We start from the raw sequence: 26,885 nt of genomic DNA on the forward strand, positions 1-26,885 counted from the left end.
TAGTCTGATTGTATAATGTGTGCTAGCTGTGTCTGCCCTTGTACAGAAGGCTAGCCGTGTGTGGAGTTGTGTAGAATAAACCAGGTGTCTGGGGTCGTGTAGACTGATCCAGCTGTGTTTGGAGTCATGTAGAATGATTCAGTGGTGTCTGGAGTCGTGCAGAGTGATTGTGCTGTGTCTGGGGTCGTGCAGAGTGATCCAGCTGTGTTTGAGGTCGTATAGAGTGATCCACTTGTGTCCGGGGTTGTGTAGAGTGATTCAATGGTGTCTAGAGTCGTGTAGAATGACCCAGCTGTGAGAGTAAGCCAGCTGTGTCTAGAGTTGTGTAGAGAGTTCCAGCTGTGTTTGGAGTCGTGTAGAGTGATCTAGCTGTGCCTGGGCTCTTGTAGAGTGATTCCACTGTGTCCGGTGTGGTGTCGTATATTGAGAGCCAGCTGTTTCTGGTGTCATATAAGAAACTCTAGAGATGTCGATGCCGATCTGATCACAAATTTGTATTAGAAATGATCTTTAAGGCTCATGAGGCCATGTATTTTGAAAAAAAAAACAAAAAAAAAACAATATGAATCAACTGTCTATGTAGAAAAAAAGAATTCAAGTTGAGTATTTTGCACCGAAAAACACTCGTCGGAATGTAAGAAGTCCTGTCAATCCTTTTTCTTATTAAATCTCATTAGATTATAATTATCTAATATTACTTACAAAGTTTTTTTTTTTCAAGAAGTAGAAAAACAATAAACTACAATATAAGAAAGGATATAAGTGGAAAGATGTCTGAAAGTACGTGCGGATTACCTGCAAAAAACAATGAAGCAATGAAATGATTAAACATATTTAGGCTCTTGACCATCACTTCTAATTGAGAATCTGGATACCTATGTTTTAGTGTGGAAGTTTATGAAGGATATTGTCCAGTGTGTTAGAAATTTTCACAGCAGATATCTATCAAATTGTTAAAAAAGACTGCTCCTTACTGTCAGTTATCTGTTATCATTTTGTCCTATCAGTAATTTGTCGAGTAAATGTATCAGTTTACTCCATTTTCAAACTGTGCAGGTTCTTGTATTTTTACAATTATCTTTTACAGTTATCATTGCTTTCTGATCATTTACATTTTTCAGAATTCTTTTTATAGTTTACAGGAAAGTCTTATATAGCCTTGTACTGTATTACTACTAAGTTCCGTAATCCGTTTAGTAAAGCTCTATAAAGATATGCAGTAATTTTCATGTATTTGGTTTTAATTATAGCTATAGTTGGGTGTTTTAGTCATGAATCATAATCTGACAAACAAAATGTTCTTTATATGGTTCCGATCATGCCAAGCATGTTCAAATTAGATTTGATAAAAAGAGAGCTGAAAAATGTATTATTTTTCTGAAAAGTTTTTTTCTGTTAGAAACTATGTATATATGTATTCTATTACTAAGGCGTGTGACTATAATTTACTAATAAAATAATGGACCAATACGGTTAATATATATATCTAGCCGCACAGATGAGCTGTGAAACAGCGAAACAGTACTGTATGTGGATGACTATATATATATATATATATATATATATATATATATATATATTGTCGTAAAAGCATGAAAAATGATGTACAAGAATAAGTGTGAAATTCAAACGCAGATGTAAATTTTAAAATGTAGCTATAAATGACTAGCTATATAAAACAATTCAAGGTTATGGATAGCACAAGAGATTAACAGGTGATTTGGAATAACATAAGATTGCATAGGATTTTGACGCTGTAACAATTTAAGCAAGGTCAGCCTATTGTAAAATTACAATGGCGTTTTACGATTTAAATGCGCATTGTAATTCATATGATTAGAAAATCAATGTGAAAAGATATCAGAACTTATACTGGAATCTATTATTATTTAATGAAAATGTTAAAAGTAGGTGTGAAATGAAAAGTAGGTGTGAAATGAAAAGTAGGTGTGAAATGAAAAGTAGGTGTGAAATGAAAAGTAGGTGTGAAATGAAAAGTAGGTGTGAAATGAAAAGTAGGTGTGAAATGTTAAAAGTAGGTGTGAAATGAAAAGTAGGTGTGAAATGAAAAGTAGGTGTGAAATGAAAAGTAGGTGTGAAATGAAAAGTAGGTGTGAAATGAAAAGTAGGTGTGAAATGAAAAGTAGGTGTGAAATGAAAAGTAGGTGTGAAATGAAAAGTAGGTGTGAAATGAAAAGTAGGTGTGAAATTTAGTCAATATATGGATATTCTGCAATATATGGATGCCCTGCTTATAAAACAGGTTATTCTACTTTCACAATGAGAATATAATCATTTACTCACGTGTTGTGCCGACTAGAAGAGAATGAAAGATACTAGATCATTAAATGTTCGTGTACACATGCGTGATTATTCATGTATGTCAATGTAATTTTATGTTGATGCAAATGTGTGTGTGCAAGTGTTCAGAAACAAAGCAAAAGAAAACAGTATACACAGATTGAGTGAATGCGGTATTTCAAATATACATATATCCGAATGTGTTTTTTCTGGAGTCATGACAGCAGACTGCATGTGTTAAATAATGCCCACTTATATAAGATTAGCAGCATACCTGGCGTTGCCATTGTTCCTAGAAAAATAAAACCAAATAGGTAAAACAAAAAACCTATCATCTTTCTTTTAAAACATCTTTCACTTTCTATCATCTCAATTTTGGGACACATCCTTCCCTCGGCTCCTCTCTCTAGTCTAATGTATATCCGTTTTCATTTGTGTAGAGAAAGCAAGAAAGAACCGAAAAAACTAAAGATTACTGATTACCTATTTTGCTTTTTTAATATTTTATGATATTCATTTTTCGGTTGAGGCTCAACATACTTAACGTTGATTGGATGCCGTGGTGTTAAGGTTAGTTCACTGAGATTTATGAAAATCTTTTTCTACAAATTTTAAGTCTTTAAGCACAATTGGCGTTTTATAGAAATAAATATAGGCCCATGTATAATCTTGCCCCTAACGCTGTAGTTTCAGAATATGCATTGTTATTGGGGACAGGTTCTGCTTGCAAGAACCTAGGAAGAGTTGGTTTGAATTTGGCTTTATGTTATGGCACGAATGCGGACTCTACAATATTCTCTTTTAACAAAATGAAATATATTTATTCTGAGAGATGTACTTTCAGAATATATTATATACTTATGTAAGTCTTTCTTGGAAACTTTAGTTGTTATGATATTTCCAATTTATAGACATCCCGTTCATAATATTATTGTTCTCCCTTTTTATCTAAATAAAGTATATAAAATGTATAAAAGAACCGTGGCTAATATTTTCCAAATAAATACAGCTTCTTGATGGATTCATTGTTAGTGCCATGTGACTCCCTGATATAGGAGTTTCAACGAGACCGTACAGATTTCTTTTCTTATTTAAAGCTTGCCATACAATGGAATGACAAACTAAATTTTTCCAATCCAGTTTTGAATCCTTCTACCCGTTAACAAAACGATCTTAAAAACGATAATATAGACATTTTTCTCCTTTTGAAGCGGCTCCTTCTCTTCTTCTCTCTTCTTCTCTCCATTCTTTCTTTGGATAGCACAACATTCTTCTCCATTTGATTTTCTCCACCGCTTTCATTCAAGTGCAAACTTACAAACAGGAAACTAAACTCAAAGTAAAGCAGACGACAAATGAAATTATGTAATGATTGTACGAAACCATTTTTATGCATTTGAAAAATTTTACTTAAAGTAATATACACTTAACATTGTTTAAATTGAATGAAAGTTTAATTTTCTTGCCCATTTGGATAAATTAAAGAAAAAAATATTGAAGTAAATTAAAAAATATATAGAAGTCAACACCATAGTTTTACTTATCTTTTTCACTATCTCTCGCTCTTAATCTCTTCCACACTCCTTTGTTGCAGTTTTAATATGATAGAAAGAAACATTTCATCAGCGAAAATTTCATCTAAATAACGTATTTTTTTATTTAGAATGTTCAGTACCAATGAAAGAACGTTTTTCTTGTGACATTTCATGCACTAATTTAGTTCTGTTGACTCGATGCATATGAACATGGAGTCAACGGAACCAACTTTACCATAACTCACACTGAATCTTATGATTTTAAGAATATTTTTCACAGTTTCTGGTTTTTAGGCAGACACACACTCATACACCCACTCATACACACCGCACACATATTTCTTTTATATAATAGATGAAGTATACCCGTTTGGTTTTGACAATGTATATGGTCACGAACAAATGTCAATCCTGATTCCAAGATCGTCTCTGTGAAATCTGCAGCTTTTTTACCACAATTGTTTTGCGCCCATTTTCCAGTGCAAGAAATTAGTTGCTGTAAATGTCTAAAATCGTAAAAAAAAAAAAAAGGTGTGAAAAATGTAATAGAGCTAAATATATAGATAAAAAAATATATGTTTTATTTAATTGACATGATTTTTATAGAATATACAAGAAATGACTTAGTATACAAAAAGAACATTTCAAAATATAAAAAATGTCATTTGCTATGCATTTTACAGAAATACTTGTTCCATGAATATTTGATGGCAATTTCTTGGTGGTTATTTTATAATTATGTTTTAAAAATAAACATTAAAATTTACTAGTGTTCATTGTATTATGACAGTTATTATATGTAGTGATATACTGAGTGCACAGTTCTTATATTCATCATGTAAATAAAGGAAACACTCATATTCGTGTTGATTAGTGCTTAACAACAACAACAACAACAACAACAACAACAAATAGCTTAATAAAGTTCGCTTAAATGTTTCACGTGTTCTCTTTTTCAGAAATTATCAATCGAAATTCGATCAATGTATCATGTTCAATTGGAATACGGGAAAATTCGAAAGATGATATTTTTGTAGAATCAAATTGACACTTTATACAAACATAAAATACTTTAATAGTTAATGTGAAAACATTGCTTAAGTAAGAGTTTTTCAAATAAATTATTTATTCATGGACTAGCAGACTAGCAGAACTTAAAGAATGGACTTGGAACATTCCAGTCTTCTTATAAAACGTCTTTCTGGTGTTCTTTTCAGTTTGCATTTTGTAGCTCAGCTGGTTAGATGATTGGACATCGACTACTAATTTTAATACTTACAACATGCTGGATCACAAATAATATTTAATGGGCTTCAGTTTTGCAAAGTTCTGTAGTAGAAACATATTTAAGCATTAAAAGCAGCTGCAGCTCAATTACAAGATTTGGCACTATTTGATTTGTTAACTTGTAACAGGCAGATCAAGATCAAACATTCAAGAGGGGATTATTTAATCATCACTCTTATATGAAGTTCCTTTTGGAAGTTATTACTAAATTTGAACACACTTTCAAAGTTACTCTTGAAGCATTAATAAGAATATTAAATTGGTGTAGGGAAAATATTGGAAACCAAGAAAATAGCTTATTGTTAAAGCGTTCACGCAGATGTGCATCATGTAGAAATCAAGCTGTCGGGGGAGGGGGGAGAATCGAGGGTGCCCACAACTTTTTCGCAGGCTGTCCAAAATTACAGAGCCCACACTGGTCATCCCACTGAGACTCACAAAAGGAGCCTACAGCATGTACCAGGAACTTGGGGATGACATGGACCTGGGAGAAATTAAGTGGGCATTATAACAATTTACTGAACAATAGCTCAAACCAGGCAAAACAGTGGGCGTTTACCTGGTCGTACAGTTTGGTGGAGCAAACGACTGCATACTAGGATGCCCCTTTTTGGTAGGTCTCCAGATGACACCAGTCGGTTACTGAAAGTGTCTTCAAGGCTTTATAAGCCTGGACTGGACAAATTAGCAGCCAGAGCCCAAAACATTTTGAAAGACTCGGGAGTGGTTGCAGCAGCTATAAAATCAGTTGAACCAACAACAGAAGGCCAAGATGCTGCAGATGTTGTGAACTCAACCATTTCTTCAGAGATTGCTGAAGCTGGAGCAATACAGGGGACACAAATAACCAAAAAACATGAGGACGAATATGCTGTTATTACAACAAGCTAGGCCACATAGTGCAGAATTGTTCAGAAAACGAGTGTGGGCACAAGGTATCGTCGCTACCCTTGTCCCATGTCGGTCAATAAAAGCGGCATTGCTTGTGATTAACGTGGAAGTTGACGTCATACGGGGTTCTGTGCTCATCGACACTAGATGTTCCCGGTCAGTACTTAGTGCAAATCGATGCTGGACATGGAGTTGTTAATGAATTTGGTAGCTGGATCTGCTAAAGGAAGGAGAGCTGGTGTTTGAAAGCTGTGCAGTAGTAAGGGGACGACTAGACCAATTGTCAAAGCAGACTTCTAGGTGTGAAGCAAACTCTGTACTTTGCCAGATTAATTGATGCGCAAGTGTTCAAAGTGAATGTAAAATCTGTCGTAAAAGCCTGCAAAATCTTCCAGTCAATAAATCCGGAATCTGTTTGCTGAACAACAGGGAAAATGAATGCAAAAGACAACTGGAACAGACTGGCGATGGATATAACTCACTACAATGATGAGAATATTTTTACACTTATCGATTGTTGCTCATCTAGGTTGGCACTATGGTGGTCAATGCCATCATCTGACAGAGGGTGCCTTCCTTGAGTGAAGCCCACCAATGAAGATATTGACCGACAATGTTACTATGTTTACTAATAAGGAGTTCAAGAAATTTGTGTATTACCCCAAAAAATGACGTTTCACCCTCCACAGCCAGGACTGACGCATTGCATAGGTACCATGTCAGAGTGAAGGGTATTGAAGCCAACCTGCTATCTGAGCTGGAAGTGACTAGAGAGAAGTTTAAGAAGAGAGATGTCGTTTGAGCCATGTTATGGTTCTGAATTAGCTACAATAAAACCAGAACAACGGTGTAAGACAAGACGTGTATTAATTAAAGACAAACAAAGGGTTACAGAATGAAAAAAGTATTTGCATTGCACCGAGCATGTGAGGTAAACTCCGGAACTAGAGCATTACCTGGGACGTTCAGAGACTGCTGGTATTATGTACGGTAGTTGAGTTCATTCAAGCTGATTTTTCCAGGCGTGAAATCAGAATTTTTTCAACCTACAAGCCTGGATTGATAATGGGTAGTTGGTGAAGGAATTGATCCTACTAATGGCAGGCATTCAGCAGAGCCAACAAAAGGTGAGGACGGTGCTTGACTATTGGGAATTAAATGAGCATGTGGACCCATATATGGCACACGCAGACATATGCACCAAAAAACTGAGAATGGCGATTAGTAGGATCGAATGTATCGGTGTTAAACCTTAGCAAGGGTCTGTGCACTTTCTCTATTTGTGGGAACGTCTTGGTTCTGGCATGATTTGTGGAAGTTCTATGTGAAAAACGTCATATACTGTCTTGATTGCCTCTACACCTTCCTGTGATGGTTCTGTTTGATCCTCAAGAGTGCGTTTCCTTATTTTTTTTTCAGGTGATTTTCATGTTCAAATTTTGGGTCTTGAATGATGTATGTTACATTGTCGATTCTTTGTGAGATTGTGCCCTGTTCCCAAAAGGAAACATTGTTCTTGAAATGTCTAAAATAGACTTTATCGCCCAAGTTAAATCGTTTTGCTGGCATGGTAGATGTTCTGTGTTGCATTGCATGTTTGGGAAGTAGTTTATTAAAAACTGATTTGATTTTTCACCCAAACATAATTTCAGCTGTGGATCCAGCATCTGATATTTATGATTTTTTGTGATACTTGGAGAAATTGTTGGAAATCCTGTTCCATTGGTGTGCCATACATCTTCTTTAATGCCCTTTTTTAGTATATTGGCAAAGCGTTCGGCCTGTCCGTTGTTCCTGGATGACCCATGTGAAAATCTTTGAGTATCTTTTTTTGCAAGGTTTTAGGGATGACAACCCTTTCACTGTTTAGCAGCACTTTGTCGCAAACAGAAAAAATGTCTGCAATGGTATCCCCCAGTATTAACTTTTGCTTAGTGGTTTGGATGAAATTGTCATTGCCTCTGCCTTAATTTCTTGGAGTGTTACCGGCAGTTTGCGGATAATATTATTAATCATGGTTTTCAATTCGCTTTTAAGACGTAGTGCTGCGATTACCGAGTCTTTGAGAGGTTCCATTTGGGCAGGAATTAGTCTCGACAGACCGTCTGCATATGCAAGTTGTTTCGAGGAGAGAAATTCTAGTGTAAAATCGTAATTCAGAAGAATCGTTCCCTATTTTAATAGCCGGTTCACCGTGTATCTGGGAAGTCCCTTTTTTGATCCAAAAATAGATATCAAAGGCTTATGATCGGTTTGCAGAAAAAAATGTCTTCCGTACAAGAAACTGGAATTCTGAAACTGCGAAAATGATGCCTAGTCCTTACTTTCTAATCTGAGAATAATTTTTCTCCACTGGAAGTAGGATTTGAGATGCGAAAGTGATTGGCTGTTTTGAGTCATCCGGCATGTAACATGCATACACCAATATCATACTATTATATCCAAATCCTGGTTAAAATGAGTTAGGAACATTTGTAGGTAAGGATTTTTTTTTTATTTCATGAAATGATGGCAGGCAATCCAATCCGATGTTCATTCCCAAGGTGTATCCTTCTTTAGTGATTGGTTAAGTGGTGCGCATACTTTGTGAATATTGGGGATAAACCCTTGGTAATAATTTGCCAAGCCTAAAAACTTTGTAGTTGTGCTATGTTTTTCGGTGCTGGCATCTCTCTAATAGCAGTTGTTCTGTCCGGATCTGGGCGCCTGCCATCTTTATCAATGATATGTCCTAGATACTCGATGTTTTGTAAGAAGAATTCACACTTGTATTCTTTGACCCATAATTTTGTATTCAGCTGAATACTTGTTTGATATAGTTTGCGTGTTCCCCTTTTGCTCAGTATAATGATGTCATTTAAAAAAGGCCAGAAATAAATACATCTAGGAATTCTTCCTTGAAGCTAGTTATTAATGTCTTAATTTCTGCTGGGCGCGCTTTTAATGTTGTACAAAATGTGGAGATAGGTAAGTCCCACAGGTTAAACTCATCCATCCATCAGAGCCGAACAGGTTTTCACTATTTTTAATACATGCATTTTGAGCTTTATAGTTTTTCCCAGCAAGGTGGCGTTGGTGATTAATTTACCCTCAAAATTAATTTTAGTGCCGTTGACAGCTTTTGCCATTCTATGGGTTCTTAGCATAGTAGTTTCTCTGTTTATTCTAGCTTTTGTTGATGGTGTGCTATCATTTCCTGTTTTTCTTTCTATTTCTCCAATAAGTCTTTTTGCATCTTTTTTGTTCAATTGGCTCTTTTTTTTGTCAAATTTGCAGTTTCGTTAACTGAGCCAGAGCTGACCTTAGCTCCTCCATCTTCTCTGGTTGGTTAATTTAGAAAAAAAAAAGTACAGATTTTGTCTTTTTTTCATCCCGTCCGTTAGGAAAGAGAATTTAGCAGTTCGCCCCCTTTTTTACCATTTTTTTTTTTTTTTTTGCAAATGCCAGGCCGGAGATAATGATTATTTTCACATTATTTGAAACAGTTTGTTTTTTTACATAGACATAACCACTTATCAAGGCCAATATGCCACTCAAGGATAAGAGTTAAAGAGTTTACAGTAGACAATTGGACGATATAGTAAACGTTAGTAATGGAAATTCGGTAAATTTGTTAACTTATATGGAATGACTCATCAAAAACTTGTTTATGTTAGACTTGAAGACAACCATATTGTAGTCAGCTGGAAAACAGGAAAACAGAAGACAATTCCATAGGCGTGCAGTTCTAATAAAGAAGCTTTGTTCATGGAATCTACGTTTAGATTTAGGCACAGATAAAGAGTGGGGGAAATTATTGATAGTGTTTTCTGCTAGATGGGTGTTTCTTATGAAAATTTGGAGAGGGGGGACCATAGATTGGAGCTCAGCCGAGCACTTACCATGAAAATAACGATAAAGCAGAGACAAACTCACAACATCTCCAGTGAGAAAGAGGTTGTAGGGAATTGAAAAGGACATCTACGAGGCTATGAAGTCTATTTTTAACTCTATCAAGGCAGGATAAGTCCTTTCTAGCAGCCCCTGCCCAGAGTTGGGAAAATACGTTTCGAAATAAAATGTTCGTTGCACTTAACAATTTTAAGAGGTTTGAGTTTCCTTTCTTTGGACAAAAAAGGAGACAGAGCTATTCAATATATATATATATATATATAACCGCGTGTTTACTTTTAATCATGCCGTTTAACTGACACAAACATAAATGCTCTTAGAGGTGTGTAGGGGAATAAATAAGAGCACCGGATTACCGGTGTAGGGTAAGGAGTGAGGTCCCTTGAGAAAAAAGAGGAGAGTCCGTACACATGAGGCACGGACGCAAAAAGTTCTTCTCCTAAAAGACAATGTTGGACAGGCAGAGTACAACTCTAGAATACAGTCCTCACTCCTCCCGTAAACCCCACTATTGAAGTGAGTAATCTTTTTACCTTAATGTTCTGAATTGCAGTGTTGTCATGTTTTCATGTTTGTGAATAAATTCTTGTTGTTTATACTTGTTGTACGTTTAGTAATTATTAAAGCTGGTCGGTAGTTTTGTGACTTGGAAGAACCTAAACCCGTACCAACAGTGGTGACCCCAACTAGCAACATAGAATACGCAAAGCAACGTTTTTTTTATGTTTTAATAACAAAAGGAAAATGCGTAAAATTAAAGTTTATTTTTAAATAAAAATAATCCATAACATGAATCCCGGCGTCAGAGTGGTTAAAAATAAATAAACAAAACATTTACGTACATAAGTTAAAAATAAAAAAATAATGACTAGTTACGTTTTTGTGCCGAGATTTATTTTATACAAGTATCGTTACCCTTTCATCAGGATATTCACATTTTTCTCGTACAACAAATATGGCCGACCGCGTCTTCTTCAATTTGCACGCAACGCCAGTCTCGTGATTGGCTGATGTGAACACTACATCACACTTCGTCTTCCTCTTGCTCTGTCCCTACTATTACTACTATACGGTGTCATCTAGCTAACTGTCGCTATAAATAAATAAATAAGATAAAATAAAGAATAATAATAATAATAATAATAATAATCATAAATAAATGTGAAATGGCATCGCCCACATTCAGTCTGATTCCAACGGATGTACGGAATGACCCTGCTTTGTTTTTCACACAGCTAGATTTATATTTTCGGCAGAAAACGATATCAGGACAGACGGAAAAGTTTTGCCATGTGGCGACTATATTACCTCAGGATGTTATCGTCGAGGTGAGAGACCTAATTATATCTCCTCCCACGGAGAAACCATATGACACCCTACGAGAAAGAGTGACAACTGCTGTGTCAGTTTCAGCACACAGGCGAATCTCACAATTATTAGAACAGGAAACGATGGGGGATAGCACGTCGTCACAGTTTCTAAAACGCCTGCAGAAGTTGGCTGAAGGGACAATGGACAATAATATTGTCAAACACATCTTCCTACAGCGCATACCAACCGAGTATAAGGTGGTAATAGCTGCACAAGATGAATCTATGCCAGTGGAACGAGTGGCTGAGATAGCCGACCATATTGCCGATATAATGTCGACACGGTCGTCAACGGTGGCTGGCGTTCAGACATCGGAGAAAGACGAGCTACTCTCCAAACTAATGGAGGGACAGACCAGATTGGAAGCTCACATGGACAAAATGGCGGAGGACATCGCGAGACTTACCCTCGAGAATAAGCAAAGGCGGTGGGGGTGCGCGCAGCCACTCCAGAGAACGGAGGCAGGATAGGACCATTTGCTGGAAGCAAAAGAGATATGGGGAGAAGGCAAACTCCTGTATCCCACCGTGTAGTTACAAGAGTTCGGGAAAAGCTTAAACCGACAGAAGAATGCGGCATCAACTGTCGGTGCATCTCGTTCAGGCCGCCTATTGTATGTGGTGGACAAAAACTCAGGTACGTCCTTTTTGGTGGACAGCGGGGCACAGGTGTCTCTCATTCCTGCGACTGCAGCCGACAAGAAATCCCCTCCCTGTAAATTCACACTACGAGCTGTGAATGGCTCGTTAATACACACATATGGGGAGAAGTGTATGGACCTTAATTTAGGCCTGCATAGAACATTTACCCACATTTTTATAGTGGCGGATGTAGACAGTGCTATTTTAGGTACCGATTTTTTACAGGCGTTCGGTTTGGTGGTGGATATAACAGGCCAGTGTCTGAAAGATCCAGAAACGCATCTCACAGCGTGTGGGGTAGTTAGGACTGGTACTCCATTGTGTCCAGCAGTCGCACATGCAAACCAGGATAACGATTTTCTGAGTCTCTTGAAGGAATACCCTTCAATTTCAGTGCCTTCTTTCCATAGGGACGTTTTGCCACACTCCACCACACACTATATTGAAACAAATGGTCCGCCTGTTCATAGCAAAGCTAGGTGCTTAGCACCAGAAAAGGTAACAGCGGCCAAGGCTGAATTTCAGCAAATGATGAAGTTAGGCATAGTTTGCCCTTCAAAGAGCGAATGGGCTTCACCTCTTCATCTTGTCAACAAAGGTGTTAACACATGGCGGGCATGTGGGGACTACAGAGCACTGAATGCAGTCACTAAACCAGATAGATACCCAGTACCACATGTCCAGGACGTGACAGCAGTGGCTCAAAATAACCGTTTTTTTTACAAAATTGGATTTAATTCGAGCATATCACCAAATACTGGTGGAGCCCGAACACATTCCTAAAACGGCTATCATCACCCCATTCGGGATGTTCGAGTTCATGCGAGTTCCTTTTGGGTTGCGGAATGCAGCACAAACATTCCAACGGTTCATAGACCAGGTGTTGTCAGATTTGCCATTTGTCTGTGCATATATTGACGATGTACTTATTGCTAGCCAAACTAGAAAGGAACACATCGGTCATGTGCGACAGGTCTTCGAACGTTTGAAGCAATATGGGATAGTCCTAAACCCATTAAAATGTGCTTTTGGTCAATCCGAAGTAATTTTTTTAGGACACCATATTTCAGAGGGGGGAATATCCCCATCACCAGAGATGGTCAAGTCCATTCCAAATTTCCCTATCCCTGCCACAATGAGGCAGCTGCGTCAATTCTTGGGGCTGATAAACTTTTATCGTAGGTTCTTACCTCACTGTGCACAAGTACTTTTACCATTGACAAGTTTGTTGACAAATGTGAGGAAGTGTGACATTGTATTTTCAGAGCACGCGGTAGAAGCATTCAACAAGATCAAGGCTATGTTGCAGGAGACTGCAAAATTGTCTCACATCCAACCCAACCAGAAGCTGTGCCTAGCAGTGGATGCATCCGCAATTGGAATTGGAGTGGTCCTACAACAAAAATGTGATGCGGACTGGAAACCCATTTCCTTTTTCTCAAAAAAATTAACAGAGACTGAGAAACACTATAGTACATTTTCCAGAGAGCTGTTAGCTGCATTCTCCGCGATACGCCATTTCCGGCAGCTCTTGGAAGGTCAACAGTTCCATATCCTCACGGACCACAAAGCCCTGTTAGGCGCTTTACAGTCTTCCTTGGACAAATATTCTCCCAGAGAGATTCGCCAGATGGATTATATCCTTCAATTGACATCGGATATCCGGCAAATCAAGGGAGCAGACAACATCCCAGCAGACACCTTATCGCGGGGAATTAATTCCTTCCTGTTGCAGCCAGCAATTGACGTCGACACCTTGTCTAAAGAACAACAGAAGGATGAACATTTACAAAATCTCCTGCAGAATAATCCAACTTCATTGAACCTAGTAACAATTACCAACCCTACCAGCCACACAAAAGTGGTGTGTGACTGTGACACAAGCACAAACAAACTACGACCATACGTTCCAGCATCACTACGCAAAGACATATTTAAGGCAGTACACGGTCTATCGCATCCAGGGGCCAATGCCTCTGTAAGGCTACTAACAGACCGATATGTCTGGCCGCGAATAAAAGCTGATACAAGAGTGTGGACGAAAACGTGTGTGGAGTGTCAAAAAGCCAAGGTCGGTCGTCACACGCGGACTCCTCTAGGCACGTTTCCAGTTCCAGATAAGAGATTTCAGCACATTCATATCGACATCACCGGACCATTTCCGACATGTGAAGGTCAGTGCTATCTGCTGACATGTATCGACAAATTCTCATGATGGTTTGAAGCTCTACCGATGCCAGACATGACGGCATACACAACTGCCAGGACATTCCTTGCTGGCTGGGTGGCCAGATTCGGTGTACCACAAAATGTTACATCAGACAGAGGTCGACAGTTTGAGTCAGACCTTTTTCATAAACTTGCAAAACTTTTGGGCACCAAGAGTATACACACCACGGCTTATCACCCCCAGGCAAACGGCATGGTCGAGCGACTACATCGCAGTCTGAAAGCCTCCTTACGGGCACAGCTTATGGACAATATAAGGTGGTTAGAACATCTGCCACTAATATTGTTGGGACTGCGGACAACGGTGAAAAGAGATATAGAGTGCTCAGCAGCGGAGGCTCTATATGGAACCACATTGCGGTTGCCAGCACAATATTTTTTTGAAGCACCAAAAAAAGTTATGGACATGACAGCGTTTGTCGACCAGCTAACAACAAAAATGGCCAAGATGGCATATTCTCCCTCAGGCTCGAATAGGAACATGGTCCCATATGTACCTAAGGGTTTAGAGACTTGCACGCACGTCTTTATCCATGATACGGAAAGGAGGCATTCCCTGCAACCGCTGTATCGTGGCCCCTTTAAGGTTGTGGAGAGACAAAATAAGTTTTTCAAGGTGCTTATCAAGAATGAGGAACAAAACATTTTGGTAGACAGGTTAAAACCCGCAGCACTGGAAGAGACATATCTGAAAGTATCACCTCCAAACGCCATGCCGGTAGATATGACGCTTCAGAAAGTAGAAAAGAAAAAGACACGGTCAGGTAGACATGTCAGATGGCCAGCACATTTAAAAAATTTTGTGACGGTTTAAATAAAATTAAAAATGTTGCCCATTTATTTCAGGTACTCCGTATTTTTGTGGGGAGTACTGTAGGGGAATAAATAAGAGCACCGGATTACCGGTGTAGGGTGAGGAGTGAGGTCCCTTGAAAAAAGAAGAGGAGAGTCCGTACACATGAGGCACGGACGCAAAAAGTTCTTCTCCTAAAAGACAATGTTGGACAGGCAGAGTACAACTCTAGAATACAGTCCTCACTCCTCCCGTAAACCCCACTATTGAAGTGAGTAATCTTTTTACCTTAATGTTCTGAATTGCAGTGTTGTCATGTTTTCATGTTTGTTAATAAATTCTTGTCGTTTATACTTGTTGTACGTTTAGTAATTATTAAAGCTGGTCGGTAGTTTTGGGACTTGGAAGAACCTAAACCCGTACCAACAGGTGTAACAATTGTTTGTATTTTTTCCTTTAGCATAAAAAAAGTCGAACAAAGAGAGCAGTTAACAGTCAAAAAGCAAAAATTACGTATATTTTTTCCAGGGGAAAAAACAATGAAGTATTTTTTTTTTTCTTTTTAATCATGTATAGAGAACAACAGCGACGATTTTGTTTAACACTCAACGCAATAAGAAGATTAAGAATTTAATCCTATTTTTGTTCTTTTGGAGCTTTTTAAATGTACTTTTCCGGTAGGATAGATCGATACAATTTGTTTTTTTTTGTAAAAAGATTTTTCGTCTCGTGCTTATCTGTTCTAATTTTCTTTTTTTTTTAATTCAGGAAATTGAGTTTTACTCGATTAATTAGTTACCATGTGAGAAAAAATCTTCCTCGAATCCTCACCAGTCTTATGGGAACACCAGCTTATTAAATTCATTTTTCTTTCATGAGTTTTCGATCCTCTGTGACCAGTTATGTTGCATATAGCTAAACCCCCACCACTGCCCCCACCTGCCCTTTCTATGAACTCTCCGAAAAAGGAGGAAGACTTTCTGTATGAAAAAACATGGCGCTCAATAAAGCTGCTATTACATCCTAACTCCGTGTCGTCTTCACTCTGATATTAACCCGTGGACGTAACATGGTAGCAAAGCAGCGGTGTTTATGGAATTAATGACATCCAAGGAGACCGACAAATCATCAAAGAACTTGTAAACAGTATTACTTTTGGTTTTAACTCTGCTATGTTTTTCTTTTATTAGTCGGTCGCTCCAGTAATGGCGCCTCGTGGTCCCGGCAGTCTGTTATTTTTACGATCGTTATTATTGATATCGAGTTGCTGTCGCAAGTGATTCTTGCCAAAACTTTTTTTTTCCTGCCTCTTTGCATTAATTAACGTTCAAATCAAAACACTTCTGCTTGACGGCGATGTCCGCCGAAGAGAATATGACTGCTGCAAATGATACCGTATCATTGACTAACGATATGTCCGCCTTACACATAAGGCCACCAGAACGACTCGTATTTAGTGGGAATAAGGCAGACTCGTGGAAAGTATTCCATAAACGATGGTCCAACTACTCGTTATTGACATGTCTGGACCATAAACCACGAGAAATTCAGGTTGCCCTTCTGGAGAACTGTTTGGGCGATGACGCCATGAAAATATACCAGGGCATGCAGTTCGACACCCCGGAGACTGAGCACACTGTTGATTACATACTACAAGCTCTGGAGAAGTATTCCGTCGGAATTCTCAACAAAACACATGAGAGATTTGCGTTCCGTCAGAGGAAACAGGGTGAGGGAGAGGCTTTCAACAAGTTCTACAATGATTTAAGGGTACTGTCGAAGACTTGCAATTTCTGTACCCGATATAGTGACTTACTTCTGCAGGACCAAATTGTAGAAGGTGTACGTGACCAATTAACCAAGCAGGAGCTACTAAAGATACAGCACCTGACTCTACAGAAGAGTGTTGACATATGCAGAGCAGCTGAAATGGCCTCAATCCACAGCCAAGGAATGGGACTGGATACAGCCCAGGTAATGAGAGTATATGAAACCAGTCAAATAAAGGAACCCGTCTCCAAAAGAGAATGCCAATTCTGCGGCTACACACACATGCCAAAGTGCAACAGATGCCCAGCCCATGGCAAATTATGCCATGCATGTAATAAGAAAGAACGTTTCGAATCCAAATGTCCCAACAAAGACAGAAGGACACGAAAACAGAGACAGAGCACACGGATGTATGGAAGCAAGAAACGTATTGCACCCCCACTATAGGTAAACCAACTTGATACATCCTCAACAGAAGAGGATGAAGAATACACCCACTGGGTAAATGCGATAAAACCCCAGAAAACAAAACAGGCAAAAGATGCCAAGTGCCTTCATGTTTTGAACAAGAAAGAAATTATTTTCCAGATTGACACAGGGCATCCATTAATACTCTCCCTGAAAGGTTTGCAAAAAGGATGCAACCATACAAAGGGGTTTTGTCAATGTGGAATGGGTCTTTGATGAAGCCACTTGGTGTATGCCAAAGAAAGATAAAAAAAACCCAAAACGCAGCAAACCTACTCAGTGAAATTTGTAGTGTTTAGGGATGGAGATGATTGCCAGCCACTGCTTGGCCTGCGGGCAAGCGTAAAAATGGGCCTTGTGGAGATAAAGCAGAAGAACTTCCACCATGTCACAGCAGTCAACATAGAGGAAAGCTACAAGGAAGTGTTCGATGATCAATTGGGCAAACTGCCGGGCGTTGCCACTCTCCAGCTCAAGCCAGATGCAATACCAACTATAAAGACCAATCGGAGAGTCCCTATAGCTACACACTCTGAACTGAAGAAGGAGTTAAGTCGACTGACCACATTAGGAGTGATCAAACCAGTAGATAAACCCACTTCATGGGTTAGCCAACTTGTCATAACAAGAAAAAAAAACGGGACAATGAGAATATGCTTGGATCCTCATGAGCTCAACAAAGCACTCATGCGAGAGCACTACACGATACCAATTCTCGAGGATGTCCTTCATGACATGAGAGATGCAAAAGTATTCACAAAAGTGGACCTCTTATCAGGATATTGGCACGTTGAGCTCGATGATGCATCCAGTGACTTGACCACCTTTCAGACATATTTTGGCCAATATTGCTGGCGTCGAATACCATTTGGCCTGAACTCTTCAGCCGAGATATTCCAAAGAAAGCTGAATGAACAATTCCAGGGCATGCATGGAGTTGTTATCATTGTAGATAACTTGGTAATCTATGGGAAAGACCAAGAAGAACATGACAGACGGCTCCACAAGCTACTCCAGAAATGCCAAACAATAGGAGTTAAACTCAATCCAGAAAAACTGGAGACCGGACTAGACGCGATCACTTTCATGGGGCATCGCATCACTAAAGACGGCATTGGAGTCGACCCAGAAAAAGTAAGGGCTATCACTGACATGCCAGCACCAGGAAACATTGGGACTCTCCGCAGATTCCTAGTTATGGCGAACTACATAGGGAAGTTTATTCCCAATCTGGCAACAGTGACAAAACCCCTCCAGAACCTGACTAAAAAAGATGTTCCGTGGTCATGGTTAGATTCCCAACAAGCAGTTTTCGACACTGTCAAAGAAGGAATTGTGAACTCACCCGTCCTTACATACTACGACCCCCACAAGGAACTGATTCTCGAGAATGATGCATGTGAGTACGGGTTAGAAGCAGCGCTAATGCAGGTGGACAAACCAATTGCATTTGCAAGTAGATCACAATCAGATGCCAAACAAAGATATGCACAAATTGAGAAGGAGATGCTGGCAGTTGTATACGGCCTAGAGAAATTTCACCATCACACACATGGAAGAGAAGTAGTAGTTTTGACTGACCACAAGCCGCTTGTCTTAATCAGCAAAAAGCCCTTATCGAAGGCACCAAAACGGCTGCAGAACTTCCTGCTACAGGCGCAGCAATACAACTACACACTACGATATAAACCAGGGAAAGATATCCCATTAGCAGATACGCTGTCGCGAGCACCAACAAGCAAACCAGAGTTGGAAGAAATAATGTCAGTGAATAATCTGACAATGCAACCGATACAAGACCACAGGCTTGCAGAGATTCGCCAAAAGACATGAGAGTACTGGCAGAAGTAATCGCTTCGGAGTGGCCGCATAATAAGGAAAGCTTACCCAACTCTGTCAAACTGTTTTTTGATTACAGAGATGAACTCACGGTACAAGATGGACTAGTACTGCGAAGACAAAGAATAGTCATACCACATGCTATGCGGAGTGAGATGAAACAAAAAGCACATGCCGGCCACCTCGGCATAAATACATGTCTGCGACGAGCGAGGGACCTCATATTTTGGCCAGGAATGTCTAAAGAGATTAGACAATACATCGAAGCCTGTGGCACCTGTGCAACCTATGCAGACCGCCAGCCAGCAGAAGCACAGATCATAGCACCAGTGCTAGAAAGAGCTTGGCAACAAGTAGCAGCAGACCTTCTATCATGGGGAATGAACAACTATCTGATCACAGTAGACAGACATAGCAATTTCCTTGAAATTGACTAACTGGATACGCCCACATCAGAAGCCATGATTGAATGCATGAAAGCGCATTTTGCACGCCATGGAATTCCAGAGGTGCTGACATCCGACAATGGTCCTCCATTTTTGTCTTATGCATTCCGAAGGTTTGCAAGTAAATGGCTATTCATACATGAGACAATATCGCCAGGCAACAGCCAAGCAAATGGTGCTGCCGAAGAAGGAGTAAAAATCATGTTGCGTATAGCTAAACCCCCACCACTGCCCCCACCTGCCCTTTCTATGAACTCTCCGAAAAAGGAGGAAGACTGCCTGTATGAAAAAACATGGCGCTCAATAAAGCTGCTATTACATCTTAACTCTGTGTTGTCTTCACATGGACGTAACAAGTTATGTTATGGAAACACTGGTTTCTTGAATTACTTTTCCTTATGTGAGTTTTTGAATCCTTCTGTCGCCAGTGTTATGGTTCTGAATTAGCCACAATAAAAACAGAACAACGGTGTAAGTCAAGACGTGTATTAATAAAAGACAAACAAAGGGTTACAGAATGAAAAGAATGTTTGCGTTGCACCGAGCATGCAAGATTAACTCTGGAACTTACCCTAACCCTAACCCTAATCGAGCATGCAAGATTAACTCTGGAACTAGAGCCTTACCTGGGACGTTAAGAGTTCTGGTATATATGGATGGTGATTGAGTCCTTTCAGAGGTTGGTTCCCCCACAACAGGTCAAACCCCATGCAGCAGGTTTACAACAAGATATAGTACGGATGCATCACTGAGATAACCAGCCCACAATCAGTGCAGGTTGGTGGTGTCTCTCGTCATATTAAAGACTTACCACCGGTGATGCAATCACAACTACTATTTGATGACAAAAGCAAATCGAATTCTGAGACCAGTGAGCTATCACTCTGGTTTACCCCAGCTTTATCAGGCAGTGATTCGGATATTAGCAGCCTCCTAGTCAGTGATCTCGACCCTCAGACTGCGGACGAAAGCACATGTAAGGATGACGTCTGTGTCTTACCTCTTTAAAAAAGTGCCTGGTGAAGACGATCGCCACTTACCTGCTCTGTTTGTGATCATGAGAGGGAGAAGTGAAGGGAAAATTGTGGAAACCAAGAAAATGGCTTACCATTAATGTGTGCATATGTGTGTGTGTCATGTGGAAATCAATCTGCCGGGGGATGGGTGCGAAGATGATGGTGCCCACTTATAACTACTGGTCTCACAAAGCGACGCAACATATTTCTGCTCATGTGCAAAATCTCACTGCTTGACTGCATAAAAGGAGGTCGCAGAAAGAACCCAGACAGACTGTTGTACATGAATACTTGGAGACTGTTGTTGCATGTTATTGAGTCACTTTGCTGCCTTTTTTTATTAATTATTTTCTTTTTTTGTGTTACAGTTGGCATTTTAACTAGACTTCACTATTTTTTAGAATCACTTGAGATAATAATCATTAAATATTTTGCATATGAGATATTATGTAAAATCTGGTTTCTAGTTAATTGACAATTAGATCATGATATTTGTAAAGATTGTGCTTTATTTTTTGTTCAAGAGATTGTCTATATGCATGCAGCAGGATAGCCGTAGTAAATGTTACAATAAAAAGTTGATGGTTAATTTACCAAAACTGCTCACGAGAGGCTTTGCTTTTTTCTGCATTTTTTCAGGTTTTCAATGTTTTTGATGAACCATAACCCGACTAGTCTTAATTGGAATGCCAACCTTGATCCAAAATAGATAAGGATAACAGAGATGCTAATACAGGATGCCCAAAAAGTCATTTAAGGGTTTAAAATCTTTGTCATTTTATCATTGATGATTATTTTTTTCTCTATTTCAGATATATGACATAATATTTTCGAAATTAATTATGGATAAGTATAGCATTGAACAACATAGGCAAGTTGTAATTTTTTTTAGCAAAATCAGGAGTCAATTGTTTTGATTCAAAGAGATTATCGACATTTTCATGTAAGAAATCGCCCAAGTCACAACACAATTCAAAACATTGTGCGCCAAAACCCCAAACCCTGCATAAATTAAAGGAAAACATCAGAAACGAAATAAGGGAGTTAAATTGCAATCCAGAGATTCTGCAATCTGTCATGAATAATGTTTTGGAAAAAGCACAAATATGCAAAGCTAAAAATGAGCAACATCTAAAGGACATTATTTTTCATAAAGATTGTTTGAATTTTGCATTTAAAAGAAATTTCCTCAATGTCTTAATCAGATTGTGTTAAAATTACAGAAAGATATCGAAAAATAAGAATCTATTTAAGAATCTATTTAGTTGTCTGATCTGATCACAAAATTTGATCTGGTCAGCAGATTTTAACTCAGTCACTCAGGATTGAAGATATTGATATGGATCCATAGTGACCCTTCTTGTGCAAGTACATACTTGGATAAAATGTTAGAAAAGGCAAAGTAGATTTTAATCTGTCCTGAGTTTCACTGAGTAAGGTATTCGGATCATAATTGTTGACTGCTCATTTGTAGCTATGTAATAGCTCAAATATGGCCGGGTACTAGAAGATCAGCACCTCCTTATGGGGATTTCAAGAAAGATCAGAGTCATTTATTCTTCTTGCTTTAGGAGGAGAAGTAACAGGTGAGTTAATTTAAAAGATAGGATTAGAAGATTCTTCGATAAGTAGTAGAAGCGTTTCACATTTAATAGGGCTAAGACAAAGACGCATTTTAAAGATAAAATGGCTTATATAGTGGTTAGTCATCCTAATCATAGGACTAGCTCAGGGGGATCTGCAACCCGAAGCTAGGGAGCGTTATCAAAGTAAAATCGTTGTTATGTTTAGATTAAAGAGAGTTTCCAGTGATGCCGGATAACTTCTATGTAAACGAGTATAAAGAAAAGTTGTGCCTTTGAATGTCTAGTCAATGAAAAGACGTAGCCTTGTTAAAGTCAGAAGATTTGTAGGAGGCTTTAGAAGCACTACAGGAGTACCTCACACAATTGCCCAGACTCTCAAGGAGTCTAACAACTATTTAGTGTAGTAGCAATTCTTCTAATGCACTTCTAAAAGACAGAAAGTCTGCATTGTCTGCTGTCGATACACAGGGGTTGGGAGAAGAAGAAGAAGAAGAAGGCATGGTTAGTTTTATCGTTGGGAAAAGGGCGAGATTAACTGCGAGAATTCCCGAAACTTCAGGAGGATAACAAACTAAATCCGAACAGCTAGGTGGCTGTGCTTTTGCTCAAAGCAGAAAACCAGTGATAGAGGAGAAAAGTTCTTTTTGAAAAAAAAGTTCTGGGGTGTGAGGCTGCAGGACCCAGCAGTTTTCAAGCTATTTAGGCTTACAAATGGCAGGCAAAGCATTCGATATTCATCTGATTCCTGAATTTCATGGCATCTCACCTGATCACAGAGTGTCCAAATGGTTGGAGCAGGTGGAGTTGGTGTGTGAGATGTGTGGAGTTAACAATGTTGAGTGTGTTTTACCACTCAGGCTAAAAAGTGGTGTACTCTGTATACCGGACATTAACCCATGACCAGGGGGCATATTTGAAGTAAGTAAAACGAGCCCTCCACATGGCTTTCGTGCCAGACCCCTTTGTGGTATATGACAAGTTTGTTTTCCCTGGGGAAACTGTCGACAAATACTTGGGTGACCTGCATGGTTAATTAGAAGAGAAGTCCTCTGATCCAAGGCTCAGTTGTGCTTTGTGTCAGGACTCTCTAGTTCTGTCAGGCAACAATTACGGGGTCCTTGATGATCCTAGAGCAAATTTTTGCAAGTGGCCGGGCACTCACAAGAATGCATGACAGAGGGGGAAGAAGTAGAGGAGCCTGTTGCTGCAGCAGTCAGGAGATACAGAATTCTTCCTCATGTGCCTATGGGGCAACCTTCCACCTCTGACCAGCAGGGTTCAGTAACAGTGTGGTGCCACAAGTGTGAAGGTCTCAAGTACTTTGCCAGAGATTGCTGGCAGCCCGGAAGCAAAGCAGGCAGGGTGTTTCCAAAGATACACTGTTATCAATGCAAGAAGCAAGGATATGTGACATCAAGATGTCCAGCAAAAGAGGCAAGAGGCTTGCACCAGTCTCTCCCCACAAAAACTAGGAGAGGTGCTCCCCGTGATAAAGGTAAAGATTGATGGGCTGGATCGAATAGCGTTGGTGGACTCTGGCTGCTCATTATCTGTTGTATGTGGGTCGTTGTGTCACCCCAGAGTACGGAAGAATACTGCAATTCTAACAGAATGGAGTAGAATGCATATTAAGCCATAGTATTGGCAGTATAACATTAACATTAGCCAGCAGAAATCCCCCTGAAGGCTGCTGTACTAGTGGTGACCTCCTTTGTGGATGGACATCAAGAAATTTTGTAGCGGGCAAGGTACATTTTGTTGAGATGTCTTTTGCTAGGTGCAACAATAGAACTGGAACAGCCTGACTTTTGAGTAGAGTTTGATCAACGCACCAGAACCTGGACCATGTTATGAAAAAAGTCCATGCAGAAAATGATACCGAGTTACAAGCCTGCATTGATAATAGGTAGTTGGTTCTGTACCCAGAGAAGGAACTGAGGTCCCCAAGGGGCCTGATCCTACTAATGGCAGTCATTCAGCGGAGCCAACAAAAGGTGAGGCTGGTGCTTGACTATCGGGAATTAAATGAGTATGTGGACCCATATATGGCACCAAAAATTAAGAGAATGGTGATGAGCAGGATCGAATGTATCAGTGTTAAACCTTAGCAAGACATACCTTTAAGTAAGTGTCCATAAATCACTATGGTCATATCAAAATGTAGTTACCTGCATGGGGTTTGGACCCAATGTGAAACCGTCCATCATGCAAACAATTATTGATGTTATCCTGTTAGAAGGACAAGTGGATACTGCATACTGCAGGCAACATCCACTTAAATTGATGATGTGTATGCAGACGGAAGTGTTCTGCCTTCAGCACATGCGAAGGAGCACTTCTACAACTTTGGACTTCTCAGCAAAGAACCAAAGAGAGGGCAGGATGGTGCACGGATGCTCTGCATTTGAGAAGAGGTAACAAGATCCCAGCCATACCTCATGTTGTCATGCGACGAAATATATTTTCAATATGTAGCAAGTTGGTTGGACCCCTTCCCGTAGGCTTTATGTTGCCGTCGCATTCATCAAGAGGAGAGCATTCGACATCACTACAGTGTGGGACGTCATAGTAAATGACACCATGATGAAGGAGATCCTCACCAGAGTTCACAAAGAAGACCCAGCGCAAGACAAATGGTGCATCAAAGGCAAAGATCTTAACATTTGGGTCGATGCAAGTTCTCTCGCTACCGGTGTGTCATCGATATATAATAGGACTGTGATAGAGGATGCATGCTGCTTACATCCAGAAAAGGACTCCCAACATATTAATCCAGCAGAACTCGATACCATCATTAAAGGAATGAACTTGGTAATCTTCTAGAAAATGACCTCCCTGCACTTATTTGCCGATTCTGCATGTGTCCATAAATGAGTCTCAAATACCCTTACCGGCAGAGCCAGGGTACAGACCAAAGCTATGAGTGAGATGCTCACCCAACGGCGTCTTGACACAATAACTGGTGAAGGAATATGTTCTGCCGATAGATGTAGTCTTGGTTAAATCTAGCCAAAAACAATGTGGATCAATTGACAAAAGTACCTCAGCAGTGGTTTGATGCAATTAAGAGGAACACTGAGCCTGTGCAAACTGCCTGCACTGCATCTGTGAGCTCGGTTGAGCAGATTAAAATTGTTTTCTAGCAAAGTGGTCATTATGGTGTGTGGACACTCTAATTTGTGAAACGAAATTACCCTTGGGTTTCCAAACCTGCCGTCAGAACCGTAGTCAAAGAATGCAAAGAGTATCGCAATCGATCCGTCTTCCGTACACTGGTCAAAGGGGACTTTAAATATTAAACAAACGTGGGATAGAATAGCAATGGATATCACTCATTATGATAGGGACAACTATTTTACATTGATGAACTGTAACCCACTCGGTTTGCAGTCTGGCAATGCCTTACTTGGCAAGATGCGAAAAGTATAATCAACCAGCTAAAGACTCTTTTCTATGAACGAGATTTGCTATCAGAAATTTTAACCGAAAATGACACTGCTTTTCGGAGAAGCTTATTTAAAGCCTTCAGGGATGAATGAAGAACCAGACTTTGATTTTGTTATGCATATGTTCCTTCTAGTATCACCAAACGATGTCATAGAAGTAAGAAAAGGATTGCAGCCAGAAAACGATGTACTATACCAGAAGCAGTATACTGGTACAACGTCATGCTGAAGGATGACTTGTCTTCTGCTACAGTACCTGCCAATATGGTCTATCGGTACTGCATATAGCTCAAAGGAAATTTTTTTTATTTTTTATTACATTTTCACCCCAAACAAGGCACATTGCCACTTTGGTGTAGGGGGCTACTATCAGGAGTAACATCTACTGGGGTACTATGTAGGGATTTGGGCAGCAAGATGTCTGTTCACGTTACACTTGAACTTCTGCACGTCAGTATAGTTGAGGAAACAGGGACCCGGAATGGAATTCCAAAGTCTAGCGGTTCTGGGGAAGAAACTAGTGGAGTAGAAAGATCTTTTACATCTAGGGATCTCTACTGTGTGGGGGTGAGATTTAGCTTCCTGTCGGGTTTGTTGAGGATGTTTACGTTGTGGGGGCACAAGTGTCTGCAGTTCGTCAGAGCATTCTCCATTAAAATACTTGTAGAACAGGCAAAGGGATGCAACATTTCGTCAATGGGACAGAGGCTGAAGCTTAGATGCCAGTTAAGATTGGTGACTCTCTTTTGAACCTTGTCTAGGAGCGAGAGACTAGTAGCAGATGCACCAGCCCAAATATGACAGCAATACTCCATACATGGGCGAATGGTGGCTTTATAAAGGTACAGGATACTTTCGGGTGTTAGTAATTTTCTAGCATGGTAGAGAGAGCCTACCTTCTTTGCAGCGGCCCTGGCAATGCTTTCAATGTAATTGTTCCAACTCATGTTTCCTGTGAACATTAGGCCAAGGAGTTTGAAAGATGTACTCTCAGATAAAGTGTCGTTGGCCATTGCTATTGGTGGTAGAGAAGGTTTCTTGTAATTATTGAAGGAAACTAGTTTAGTCTTGGCGGCATTGAATGTGACCATCCATTTTTGTCCCCATTCCACTACAGATCGGAGGTCATCCTCTAGTGTTTCTGCCATTTCTTTAGATATGTGTTCATTTGTTTTCCTGTCATGCCTGTTATAGAGTGTGGTGTCATCAGCATATATACCCATCTCAGAGGAAATTTTGTCGGGGAGGTCATTTATGAATATTAGGAACAACAGAGGCCCAAGGATGGACCTTTGGGGCACTCCCGCATTTATATCATATTGTTTAGATGTACGACCGTCGAGGACAACCTGGATTTTTCTCTTATCTAAGAAGA

At 39.7% G+C, this 26,885-nt stretch overlaps 1 protein-coding gene across 1 annotated transcript in view; it reads right to left on the bottom strand.

The window, feature by feature from the left end:
• LOC145252327 (uncharacterized) overlaps window positions 1-26,885 on the bottom strand; it is a 332,123-nt gene that overhangs the window by 97,796 nt on the left and 207,442 nt on the right. The window contains exon 5 of the mRNA XM_080111736.1: window positions 4,203-4,342. Within this exon, the coding sequence (XP_079967862.1) occupies window positions 4,203-4,342 (140 nt within the window). The remainder of the gene's footprint in view (window positions 1-4,202; window positions 4,343-26,885) is intronic.

This window comes from Euprymna scolopes, chromosome 29 (genome assembly GCF_053919585.1).
Source record: "Euprymna scolopes isolate OS-2025 chromosome 29, ASM5391958v1, whole genome shotgun sequence".
Lineage (NCBI taxonomy): Eukaryota > Metazoa > Mollusca > Cephalopoda > Sepiida > Sepiolidae > Euprymna > Euprymna scolopes.